The sequence below is a fragment of the Rutidosis leptorrhynchoides genome, chromosome 8, assembly GCF_046630445.1.
Source record: "Rutidosis leptorrhynchoides isolate AG116_Rl617_1_P2 chromosome 8, CSIRO_AGI_Rlap_v1, whole genome shotgun sequence".
Taxonomy (NCBI): Eukaryota; Viridiplantae; Streptophyta; class Magnoliopsida; order Asterales; family Asteraceae; genus Rutidosis; species Rutidosis leptorrhynchoides.
Window position 1 is genome coordinate 335002768 of NC_092340.1, and position 13754 is coordinate 335016521.

At 33.6% G+C, this 13754-nt stretch overlaps 2 protein-coding genes across 2 annotated transcripts; one reads left to right on the forward strand and one right to left on the reverse strand.

Moving 5' to 3' along the window:
• Window positions 1-2138: 2138 nt before the first annotated feature.
• Window positions 2139-5822, forward strand: LOC139861842 (inositol-phosphate phosphatase-like). The gene is made up of 12 exons (XM_071850365.1): window positions 2139-2210; window positions 2328-2386; window positions 2507-2557; window positions 3220-3300; window positions 3413-3516; window positions 3616-3700; window positions 3851-3905; window positions 4008-4051; window positions 4681-4749; window positions 4850-4950; window positions 5354-5410; window positions 5508-5822. The coding sequence occupies exons 1-12, from the start codon at window positions 2198-2200 to the stop codon at window positions 5602-5604; spliced, it is 816 nt and encodes a 271-aa protein (XP_071706466.1). The 5' UTR covers window positions 2139-2197; the 3' UTR covers window positions 5605-5822.
• Window positions 5823-6040: 218 nt separating this feature from the next.
• Window positions 6041-8550, reverse strand: LOC139863067 (cytochrome b561 and DOMON domain-containing protein At5g47530-like). The gene is made up of 3 exons (XM_071851713.1): window positions 7927-8550; window positions 7034-7288; window positions 6041-6523 (listed from the first exon to the last, which is right to left on the reverse strand). Exons 1-3 carry the CDS (start codon window positions 8548-8550, stop codon window positions 6170-6172), a joined length of 1233 nt encoding a protein of 410 aa, XP_071707814.1. The 3' UTR covers window positions 6041-6169.
• Between the last annotated feature and the right edge of the window lie 5204 nt (window positions 8551-13754).

Sequence of the window (13754 nt, forward strand, 5' to 3'; positions counted from 1 at the left end):
TAAAAATAAATACAAGACTTAAATTAAAGCATAAAGTAAATAACGATAATGAAATTGCGAATAATAAAAGTGCGATAAAATAAACTTGCGATAATTAAAAAGTACGATAATTAAAAGTGTAATTAAATATAAAATAAAGGAAATTAAATATGAAATAAAAGAATTATGCTTATTTAAACTTCCGTAATCATGATGTTTGACGTGTTGATTTTAGTTTTATGCCCATGGGTTAATTGTCCTTTGTCCTGGATTATTTAATATGTCCGTCTGGTTTTTGTCCATAACAGTCCATCAATCATAAATATAAAGTGCGAGTGTCCTCGTCAAATTATCCTTATACCCGAAGTCAAATATTCCAACTAATTGGGGACTTAAACTGTAACAAGATTTTAATACTTTGGTTAATAATTACACCAGGATGTCGACTGAGTGTAACCCAAGGTTTTAATATTTTGTTATCAATTATACCAAGTGTCCTTGTACATAATTTCACCCCTGTTTTAATTATTCTAGTGGCTATTAATCCATTCCCGTGTCCGGTTAGATGAACGATTATTCGTACATATAAATACCCCGCCCATCGTGTCCGATTGAGTGTATATGGTAATTTATAGGGACGCCCAATTGTAAATCTTTATATTAACATTAACAAACTATCATTTAGTTAAACAAATATAAAGCCCATTAATAGTCCATAGTCTAATTTCTACAAGTGTCGTTCTTTTGTCCAAACTCCAATTATGGTACAAAGCCCAATTACCCAATTTTAGTAATTAGCCCAACATCATGATTACTTCGTTTTAAATAAGCATAATAATAACTTAGCTACGAGACATTAATATAAAAAGGTTGAACATAACTTACAATGATTAAAATAGCGTAGCGTTACACGGACAGAATTTCGACTTACACAATCAAAACGATCTCTATCATAAATCTTATTATTATCATAATTTAAACTTAAAATTAAGATTATTGTTATATCTTATTACATTAACATTATGATAGAGAATTATAGATATTGATATTAGATATAGAAAAGGGATCGATATATATATAGAAAGATAGATTTTGGATAAAAAAGGGTGTCTCCTATATCGATAATACAGTGCCTTTTATAGTTGAATTCTGAAATTAAATTTTCATTTACGACCCTTGAACTATGCTCAAGTAACAACTTTTTATTATTTAATATTATTCTTATTATGAATTATTTAAATATTATATTTTATTCTTGTGCATAGTTGACTCGTAATTTTTACACCGTTGCGTCGAGCGCTGAAAGTTGGTTCATGCCTCGGTTCCGGATTTTCGAACGCCTTTTCGTACAATTTTATATCGTGTACTTTGCGTTTTGTAATTTGTACTCTTGTCATTTTTAGACGTTCTTCCTCAATAAATTGAACCTTTTGAATTGTATCTTGTACATTTGAGCCTTTTGGACCTTTCTGTCTTCAATTCGTCGTTTTCGCCTTTTGTCTTCGCACTTATTTAAAATAAACGAATATTACTCGAAAATGGAACAATTGCAACTAAAATCTTGTCTTTCTTGGAGAATAATGCTATGAAATATATGTTCATTTTTAGCCTTATCAGAGATCACACGTTCATCATGTGTAACCTAGCAACATCGATTTGGACTCGGGTGAAGATCTGGACAGATGTTCGTTGGCCTAATTTCGATTTCTTAGAAGATCTGTTTACTTGGCTTGATTACTTCGCAGCTCCTTCGGCTTCTAAGTCCCGTCTATTTTGTATCTTTGTCACAACAATGTGGTGGATTTGGCGCTTCAGAAATGACAACCTCTTTGGCTCTAACACGATTAAGAGAACAGACTTATTTGATAGTATCCGTTTGTCTTCCTATTCTTGGTTAAAAGCTAGAAGCAAAATTGCTCCGTCATGAAATGATTGGCTTCTATGCCCTTTGTAATTTATTGTTTCATTTTTGTTTTTGTCTAGCTTCTTGCTAGTTTTCTATTAATATAATTGCCGTTCCAAAAAAAAATAGTGCTAAATCTAGATTATGACTACCTACCACCTGGAGGGTATTATTGTCCAACAAATATTTTATTAGTGCGTATATAAATGAAGAAAAAAAGAACGGCAGTGGAGTGACGTTTTTGGTTGAAGTTGCATTTATCACTCTATTTATACTCCTATTTACCACCAGCCTTGCTTGATCGGCGATTTACAAATGGCTGAAAACGGTACCGTTCATTTATCCTTTTATTGTTTTCTCTATATTTATATTTATGTTTATTTAGGTATATATATTTATATGTTTATGTTTATTGCATTGAATTTGTAAGATTTTAATTTTCCAGATTCTTCGCTGAATGAGTTTCTGGCCGTCGCTGTTGATGTAGCTAACAAGGCAGGAGAGGTCAGTTAGGGTTTCACTTGCAATTTCTAACTTTCATAATTGTGCTTTAATTAAGCTTTCATTTCATTTTCTAATTTTCTAATTTTATTATTGATTTCTAATAATATTCGTAATTGGCAGTTTATTCGAAAAGCATTTTACCTGACTAAGCATGTGGAACATAAAGGATCGGTATCATCTCTATTTTTTTTCTTCATCTCAACATATTTATATAATTATTATACTTTTTATCAATTTATTTATGTATCGACTGTCTCAGTCTATGTACTATGATATGACATATCTTATTACACTATCTGTATCTTTTATTGAGGGAATGTAGGGGCAAACGCCCCCACTATGTTTTGAGTAAGTAATAGGATTTGTAGCCCTTTGAGTTACGGACGTTTGAGCTTTTGAATCAACTAAATCGGAGTCCGTATGAAGAAGTTATGGCCAAAATGGTGACGGCTAACAAACTTTGCATTTATCAACAAATTACTTATCTTTTCGTATTTCTCGGTCATTTTTCAACCGAAAACAATGTTAAACTAAATAAAATAGTTAGTTCAATAAATTAACATAAATTATCCACAGTTATGATCGATATTGTCTTCGGAAATATGTATAAACTAAATAAGTATAGTTAGTTGGATAACTTAACATAGATGATCCACAGTTAGGATCGTTTATTGCATTCGGAAATATATATAAAATGTGTATATATATTTTCGCCCCCCTAAACTTTAGGTTCAAGTTCCCCCCACTGAGTGTGCCTAGATGTTTTGGTTTATAAAAAGGAGGGGTGCAGTGTTGTTTGATTTACTAATCAGTTGTCTTGAATGTCAATGCAGGTGGATTTAGTCACAGAAACAGATAAAGCTTGTGAAGACCTTATATTCAACCATTTGAAGCAGCATTTTCCCAGTCACAAGGTTGAACTTCATATCTTACATTTCTTGTTTGATTTCGGCTAAATATTACTCTGTAAAGGGGTTAAAGTTGTGAACCTTATCTGCTGCTTGTTCAACCTGTTACAAATCTTAGTTCATTGGAGAAGAAACCACTGCTGCTAATGGTGTTACTCAGCTCACCGATGAGCCAACTTGGATAGTTGATCCTCTTGATGGAACTACAAACTTTGTGCACGGGTACTAATTCAAATCTTTAGTTGTAAATTGTATTTGCTACATACTTAAAACCATTGGTTTTAAATTTATTCACTTTAAAATGCCATTTACATTTTGCAGGTTCCCCTTTGTGTGTGTTTCAATTGGTCTCACCATTGGAAAGGTCCCAGTAGTTGGGGTCGTTTACAATCCAATCATGAACGAGGTGACGCTTACTATACCGCAATAATCTAATTAGGTCACAATTAATCTGTGCATGTCAATCCCTTTATGCCAAACTTTAGCCCTAGTACAAATTTGATTGAATATTATCGGTGTAGGTAGATAACTAATGAGTCTGTGATATGCGTTGTAGCTTTTCACTGCCATTGATGGAAAAGGCGCTTTTCTTAATGGAAATCCCATTAAAGGTAAAGTTGTGAAGTTAGTTTCTGATTTCGGTGCATTTGTTTGATAGATTTCTAATCCTAAGGGCATCTCAATGTTGCTTGTTTTCTTATTTCATACTGCAGTATCTTCTCAATCGGAACTGGTGAAATGCCTTCTTATGACAGAGGTAACAATATTTTTTCCACTTTGCCTTATTATTAGTAAAAACTGTATATAAATTTTAGAATAATTTCAAACCATATCTAGTATGATACAAATTTAAAGGTCTCAATTAAAATTGTGTTTCTTTGCTATACTTCTCAAGAACTAACTATTAGTTTTTATGTTACCCGTTTAGAAAATAGGTGGCTTATTAAAATTTGGTGTGGTGTTTAGTATTACCCCAAATTTGGTGTAAAATGAGTTGACGAATAGTGTGGGACTAAAAAAATGTCACATTTTGTATTTTGTTTGATATATATCTTTCAGGCCTATATAGGGGTTAAAAAACTCTTGTAACAATTACTTCTGCTTCAGCTATCAGCACAATGTCTTTCCACTCAAATAAGTTTTGGTTATCTCGTCATATTATTTCAAGCTTCTAGCTAACTTATTTTCTAAGGCTCGCTCAGATTTTCTTAAGTGTCAATACCTTCACTTAAACTGTAATAAACTTACTTGAAAATGGTTTGTCCAACTGTTACTCGTTTAATAACTCCGATACTGGTTGGAACATAAGTGAAATGACGATGTAGCGTCTACCCGATGTTATTCTGATGTGAAGGTAAATTGACGTTGTTTACCATCAATGAGCAGGCTGGAACCACTCGTGATAAGGCCACTCTGGATGCCACTACAAATAGGATCAATAGCCTACTTTACAAGGTAAAATAATAATATTAAAACCAAATTATTTGCATTGGTTTTAGATAATTAATCAGTGATAAACTCCCAGTATCAATTATCAAATATCGTTTTTACTCAGGTAAGATCACTCAGGATGGGAGGCTCTTGTGCACTTGGTCTCTGTGGGGTTGCATGTGGAAGACTTGATCTATTTTATGAGCTTGGATTTGGTGGTCCTTGGTATGAAACTCCCTTTTTTTGTGTGTATTATTACATTTTTGGACCTGGCAAAATGGGCGGGTTTGGTAATTTGTTACACTTGGTCAATTGTTTTTGCTAGTTTAAATGTGTAGGTTGGTTTTGCTCAAAACATTTGTTTTCCGCATCAGCTATTACAAACACTTGATGTGCCAAAATTACTGCAAAAGTTAGATTAGTTTATTGATAACTTCTTCTATTCATAAACTAATATAGTAGTTTTTTATCCATCAAGGATTCAATTGGCCACTTTCGACCCATTTCGTCCCTTACAGATGAAACATAACCCGAATAGATCCATTAGTAGAGAAATGGGTCTAAATTACCCCACCTGTTTAATTTGATGGAGTTTATATTGTTGTGATGTCTTTGTTCTTCTCCATAGGGATGTAGCAGCAGGTGCGGTTATTGTTAAAGAAGCCGGTGGACTCATCTTTGACCCGTAAGAATATAATACGTTCAATATGATATAATTAATGATCCTTTTACTTTTACTAATGGTATCCCTTACGTGACATACTTCGGTTGTATTGTGACAGATCTGGTAATGATTTCGACATCACTGCACAACGGATAGCAGCTTCAAACAAACTGGTCAAAGATGCCTTTGTTGATGCATTACAACAGTCAACTTGAACAACTATCTTATTGGCATCGAGAGCTCAACTTTTGCAGTTAAGTTCAGTTGATGCTTCTAAATGCACCAAATTGTACCTGTTCCCATCATATGGTTTCTTAGAGTTATTATGCCTTTGATATATAGATACTTCTGATTATTCTTGGCAACACAAATTGCAACATTTTATGGAAAGCTCTATATGGACTATTCGACCTTATTTAATGCATAACTTTTAAACAAGAAGTTTGAGTTATCTCAAAACTTTTCATTTTCATTTATCTGGAACAAAACTTATGTGATGGTTAAATTACGAGTTTAAAGCTTAAAAGTCTCCGACTTTAATTCAATTAGTCTGTTTATTTTAGGTGTGAAAGAAAGTGAAAAATGTTCATAAAATCTGGAAACTAAAAGAATATAAATACAATGGTACTCTCCACATAGTGATTAGGGAGATAAGTCCGATGACATAAAACCTAATATGATCAAGATCCAGACCTAACAGAGAAAAGGAACAAACGGTGAAACAAGATATGATACAAAGAGGAAAAACAAAAATAAATTTTAGCAAATCATCAATAATTATTAAACCCTTCCATTAGTTCTTTCACTATATGGATAATGTGCATTAATCCCATAGCCATTGCCATTGCCATTGCCGTTGCCATTGGTCATCTTGTCTGCATTTGCAGCCTTCTTCTTCCTCTTTAGGACTACAAACCATGTGTAAGCTTCCAAAATTGCTGCAACGATAGCTAGAACAACAATAATTCCAGTATAAGATCTTTTCCATTTCTTGTCTGGGTTTAAGATATCGAAGCCTTTAAATATATTTATGATCCCTAAGATAATGATGATATAGCCGAGTGAGTGGTGGTAGATGTTCCAGAATATTCTATATTTGTGTTCCTTTTTTGGCCTTACGAGCAAAGCAATCACCTGTACAAATATACAAATCCAAATTCTTGTTATCAGTTGTACTTTTTGTATGAAGGGCAGTTGGGATCAGGTGGCTTGGATTTGATTCAAAGTGATTAGGTTTTGTTTGGGTTAGGTTTAACTAAAGTACTTGTGGTCCAAAAAAGTTTCAGTTTTAAAAAATTATCAATGTCTTAGATATGAAAATATCAATTATGATCTAGTAATTTGAGTAAAATGATTTAAAAAGGTCTCTTTATTGCCCCCAAGTCCATGTAATTTGAGTAAAATGATTTAAAAAGGTCTCTTTATTTATTAGGGTAAACAATGTGATTATTTTTGTAGTTATCCCCATAAAAAATTCTTCATTTGGGTTTAAATTTACACTTTAGCAGACTCCAACCCATTGACCGGTTTTAAGTTTAGTTATTTGTCTTTAGATTATACGTTTGATCCATTAGAGATCAAACAAAACCCGTCAATTTAAGTTAATGGGTTGAATTTACCACCTTGAGTAAAGAAATAGGGTACCTGGAGGGTAGCTACACAAAATAGGATGATACCGACAACTCTGTGGGAGGTGAACTGAATACCCGGAGACTGACTACCAAGCCGGATACCGGTCGCCCATCCAGCAACTCCGATGATGTATGCTGAAGTCTGGCAGGTAACATGAAGGTAAAACCAAGCAGGGTCGGCTGATTGGAACACCCTTAGATACCTTGCAATGATAGCCCCAAGTGGCATCATAATCCCCCAACTTATTGCATTCAGCACACCATGAATCTGCAGTATTCATATTCATATTTAGTCATCATAATATAAAGCTTATATACCTGACTCCTCGAACTTATTACAGGATGTGTATGTTTGTCAAAATTAGCTGGTAGCTGGTAGTTTTTTATAAGTATTTAGGTGTTTGACAGAATAGTGTTAAAATAAAGAGTAAAATGACAAAAAGTTATGATCTTTTTCTCAAACACTAGGGGTATGTTTGGCAAAACTAGCTGGTAGCTGGCACTTGGTAGTTTTTAGTTTTTTATATGTATTTAGGTGTTTGGCTGAGTGGCTGGAACTATTAAAATAAAGAGTAAAATGGCAAGAAACTAAGAGCTTTTTCTCAAACGCTACTTCTATTAACTTTTAGTTTTCTTCCTCCATCTAAAAGCTTTAAGCCCTCTTTTAACCAAATGAAGCTTTTTATTAGTTAGGAGCTTTTTTCATAAAAACTCGAAGCTAAAAGCTCCAAAAAGCTTTCAACCAAACATGTCCTAATTCTAGGAGCTTTTAGCTTCCAGCTTTTTCCCTCCTTCTAAAAGCTTTAAGTTTTTTTAATCAAATGAATTTTTTTCTTTTACACGAGTTTTTTTTTATAAAAGCTATAAGCTCTAAAAGCTTTTAACCAAACACACCCGATAACTTACATTCCGTTTCCTCGTTTTCGAACTGGTTCCTGCAGCCCCACCTGCACTTCCAGATTGTCCTGAAACAACGTTCAACGTCCCCATAGACTTCACATTATCACCGGACGTAGCGTGTGCGGTAGGCGCATTTCCCGATAATTGACCTTCTTGCCAAACTTGATTCAGGGTACTACTCATATTCTGTAGACCCAAAGTTGCGAAAATAATAATCTCATTATTCGAATGGACAGCTGACAAGTCAGAAACCGGGAAACTCAGGTAGCCTTCTGCCAACTGTGTGCTGTAGCCCGTGATCGGTGACGTGTAAGCTTTTATAGTCCCGTCAGATTGTTGGAACGCAACGAGCGCTTGCGAGCCAGCCATACCTTGAGAAGTTGGATTAATTGCCCACGCAACCCATTTAGAAGTGTCGTAGTTTGTGTTACGATAAGCGATTGTAAGTGTTTGATCAGATGGGTTATATGTGTAGTAGAGATAAGAGTTTAAAACAGGGAGATCATTGCAAGCACTGAACACCCTGTTGCTTGCAAAGGCGTAGTTAGAACATGTTTTGGCATAAGATGATAGAAACAGAGTTGATATCATAATGCAACACAATAAGATCTTTCTTTGGTCTAACCCCATTTCAAATTAGTAAACTTTTTTTTCGAAGTGTCGTGCAAATGCAGATACAAAACAGTTGTAAAGGTTAGTGTTTCTTTGGGAAGAAAAGGGGTGGTTTACTTATAGATGAATCTGTGGGGTAGTGTTTTAGGTTAGTTTGGTAAGGAACAGATGTCCAGTTTTTATGGAGGTGATTTGGTGCAGTTTGATAGTTGGAAATTTGATGCTTTGCTTAGGTTTCAATAACAAACACTAACACACAAACACATGCACCTATCTAACCTCAACTGCTCTTTTGTACGAAATATTTTATATGTGAAGGCAGTACAACTCATAGTTACTTCATTTTCATTCTCTTTCCTCTATTTATGCATCATGATTGCAATAGTTATGTTTCATATGAATATACATTGTTTACCTTAAAATATAAATTTTAGTAATATGAGTATAAGTATGGGCAGTGTTACAAGCATAAATGGTTAAGAGTTACAAGGTCATGGCCATCTTCAAGATAATAGTCAGCAATGTTTAAAAAATATGAGTAAATTGAGACATACTTTAATATTGCTTTTATTTTATTTTTACTTGGAACGGATTGAATGGCTATTTTACAGCATATTTGACATTTTAAAGACCCCATTAGTCAAAGTTAAGAAGCAATGATTATTTGACAATGAACAAACATGTCATTAGTCAAATGAATGGATAGTTGAACTACTTTTGTTAAATCCATCACGACGTGTCATTCTTGATATCTTAGAGAAATATACTCCATAATGATGATTTTGCTTTAGAATAACAATCAATCAAAAAAATAAATTTTATACATTACTTACAAATTACAACACAAAAGAAAAGAAAGATTTAAAGAGAAGCAATTCACAAACCACAAGGATCATGAGGGCTAATATAAATTAGGCATGAGTTGTTTTCATCATTGGAGTTTCATGTTCTTTTATATTTTGGTTTAGATGATCGTTGTATTAAGTTAACGATTTCTCATTGAATTGATTGATTCATAACATAATTTGTCGTATAAAAACAAGGTAAATGTAATAAAGTCTACGAGTAAGAATGGAACTTTGTTCTATTGCTCTATTGTAGATATCAGAAACTTGAGACAAATTCTAGCTTTAAGAGGAGGGGGGGGGGGGGGGGGGGGGGGGGGGGGGGGTGGTTTGGAATAATTAGTCGTCTCGTGATGAAAAAGCATTGGGAAGTCGTTTTATTTTTAAAAACCATTGACGTGAGGATTTTCCAATCTTTAAGGATGGAGGATTATGATTAAAACGAAAAGAAAATACCTTATATAAAAATAATCGCCCATGAAAAGATACCGGTCAATGTTGTAGACTTGTAGTTATTGTTAGCAAAATATACCGAGAAAACGAGTATGGCGGAGAGTAAACCGGATACGGAAAATCTTGTTCATTTTAGTGAAGTCCTCCGTGCACCAGTTAGGAACAAGAATCAGCAAAAGTGCAAGGAGAAAGTGGTTTAAGTTGCCGAAATGGCTAAATTCGGCGTGTTCATTAAGAACATTTGAGCTCTCTTTTAGGTTCATGTTTCTTGGATTGTTAGATTCTTGGTGTTTTTTTTGCTTTGCATTGTCTAATTAGTTTAGGTTTGGTTCGGTTTAGGTTAGGTAAGACTCGGTATAGATAGTTCGTTGGTAATTGCTTTTTAGGTACGAGCCTCTCCAAGGTTCCTCTTTTGTTCTTCTTGTTGAATTCGTTTTCTTTTCAAAAATGTTTTCTGTTTTATAAAAGTTTTTGTTATCTTCGCCAAAGAAAACAGCGTGGAATTTATATCGTTCTAAGTCTATTAACATTCTCATTTATTTATTTTTGTGAATTATAATAATAGAAAAAGAATTTGTAGACATGTAGCTCCATATTGATCTCGAGGAGGGTTTCTCCATTCAGGATTCAAACCCGGTTCGTCTGCCCCTCGAGATGGTTTAACGATCGGGTTCCTGCAATGCAATTCGGGTTTCCTCTCGAACGTGAGTGCGTGCGTGTGTGCTGACAAATGATCGCGAAGGTGGTTAATACTCTTTGGGTGTTACCGACAACTTGCCTTTAAAAAAAGTTGTAGATATATATTTGCACTGCTAGTCTTATTTTAAGGTTAAATCTAATAACAAGGAGTCAAGGAGTTGAAGATGTTTGAGAAGTAGTTAAGCAAGTGAAAGCATCCCAACAATACCATTGTCGACTTCCATTTGAAGATCTTCTCTTTATAGACTTGTAACTTATGAAGATAGAGTTGTACAGTAGTTTGTGTTGGATTAAGTAGCATGGTTTGTTGTACCACTCCCACCAGTATTTGTTCACCATCTAATTAGAGTTGGTGTCCCACCTCAAATTTCTTCATTAATTTTGTTAATTTCCCCTCTATTTTTTTTTTTTTTTTTTTTTTTTTTTTTTTTTTTTGTCCTTTAGACTTGTGTCCGTTTGTTAAAGGTTGGAGACTGAGTTTATAACTTTCTAACTGCATGTTATGAGTATTAACATAAAGTGAAGGTAGCACGGGTGATGTTAGAAGTTGTACTTCCAACTAATTCTTACTAGACACCAAACATATGCGAATAGGCATCGATTTTACTTTTTCAAAACGGAAATTCTATGATGTATTCGGAGAATGTGTGATTTATATAAATTGTATATGCATGCCTAAAGCTAAAGCTGGAGCCTACAAACACTTTCAATTCCTTATTCTCCATAACTGACAGTCACAATAACATCACTTCGATAATTTTATGTTGAAGACTGAATGAAAACTTAACTCGTACCATACATTCACTCTTCTTAGAATAAATGAGATTCAATATATTATTGTAATCGATTAAATCAAAATACATATATTAAAGTAATTATACAACCATTCAAATGCACAGTCACTTTCAGTATTTTGAAAAATCACGGTACTGAGGGCAGTAGAGTGAGGGTGGATGAGGGCGTGAGTAGGGATGTCAATTAATCAAATATGGATCGGGTGATGCAATATCTACATTCATATCTATTTAAATTTTTATCAATATTCATCTAATTTCATTTTCATACATCCATATTTATATTCATATCCGTGAATGAAGCGAGTTAATGGATATTATCCATATACGTAAATATATTTACAAAATTATATATATTTTAATTAAGGGTTTTGCTATATGCAGCCCTATGGGCAATAGTTAAGGTATCCTATTTTAAAATGTTAATGTTATGTGTATCTCAAGTTTAATTGTTTGTCGTACATGTTTTGAGCAACATTTGATTGTTACATAGTATTATAGTTGATAAAGACTTTGTTATATAGTTTAGAGTAAAATTTCTCTTTAGTTTATAAAGTATAACTTAACATAATATATATAAAATGGACTTTTATAACAAGTTTTTATAAATTATAACAAGTTTTTTTTAAAGAATACTTGTTATTTAAAAAGCAAATGTATGCAGATTTTGGGGACTCCTAGGACATTCTCATGCTTGTTTGATTACTTGCAACAAGATATTCCTTAAGGCATATTTGACTCTCTTTAACCAAGGGTTTTTGCTTGACTCAAGATACACTTAACTAGCAATATACACGCACAAACTGTAATACTTTTTCTGCTGAAAAACCCAGCTGTTGGACGTGGCTGTTTGGGGCAAGAAGAAGAGGTTCTCTTGCTTGTTTTGCTAGTTGATTAAGTGTCAAAGTCCTAACTAAATTAAGGGTGGCGTTGGTGCTCAAAAAGCTTGGGGTATTACACACTTGAGGCTTCAAGTTAGAGGCTTTATTCCATCATCTTTGTCATCCATATTGCTGTCCAAATTCAGCTCATAACTCACCATAGAGGAGGTATAATCTTCTTCCTTTACTTGTTATATTTGTAAGCATATTATCAAGACTTGATATCTACTTGGAATTCAACTAAAATGGTTTAATATATACACTTGTTTTCTTAATATATCATGCTTCCGCTTGCTATATTTCTTACTAAATTGATTTAGTAATTATGTTAACATTAAGAACATGTTGTTATATTGAATTCCAACAATAGCGAAAACTTAAATAACATAGGTATGTAAGACACATAAATTTATTAATATTTAAATACTTGTATCTTCATAATTCATATATTCGATAATAATTTAATAGTTTACAGTGTATATGTATAAGAATATATAAATGTATATGCATATATGTAAGTACGTGCAGTGGCGATTCTACAATCTGTACCAATTAACAAAAATATGTTACAATATTCACTATAAATATTAAGATCAACGTGTGAAATGATATATTATTTTGTTATATACACTGTTGGCAGTGTGTATGCATCACAGTGTATAATAATTTAATAGTTTACAGTGTATATGCATCACAAAATACAGATAATTTAATATTTTAGTACCTTTACCCTCCCCACAAGTTGGCAGTGTGTATGCATCACACACTCCTAACTTGGACAGACATTGATGATGAGGCAGATTACATAAGGCTTTTGTCAAGATATCTGCTGGCTGTGATTTAGTAGGAATAAACATAGGAAGAATGAGTCCATTTTTGATCTTATCTCTAATAAAATGGCAATCAATCTCTATGTGCTTTGTACGTGCATGTTGAACTGGATTTTGTGCAAGAGCAATGGTGGATTCATTGTCACAAAATACAGTTGTTGGTCCAGAGGAGTGAATGTTAAAATCTTTGAGCAAGCATCTCAGCCATGAAATTTCACAAGTGCAGTCTGCCATTGACCTGTAATCTGCTTCTGTGGAGGACCTTGATACCACAAATTGTTTCTTTGATTTACAAGAAATTAATTGTGAGCCCAAGAACATACAATAACCTGACACATATCTCCTTGAGAATTTACAATTTGCCCAGTCACTATCACAATAAGATGTTAGTTGAAGAGTGGATGTTTTGGGAAAGAATATGCCTTGACCTGGACTGAGTTTGATGTATCTTAAAACTCTCGTGAGTGCCTTCATATGATTGTTTGATGAATTCTGTGTAAACTGACTTAAAACCTGTGCAGCAAAAGATAAATCTGGTCTCGTGATAGTAAGATATATCAATTTTCCAACCAGGGTTCTATAGAGTGTAGGATCCTGTAGAGTGTCATTGTCATCTAGGTGTAGGACTTGTTGAGGATCCATTGGTGTTGTTACAGGGTTAACATGTGTGAGATCAGCAAGTTCCAGAAGTTCCAATGCATATTTTCTTTGGGACATAGC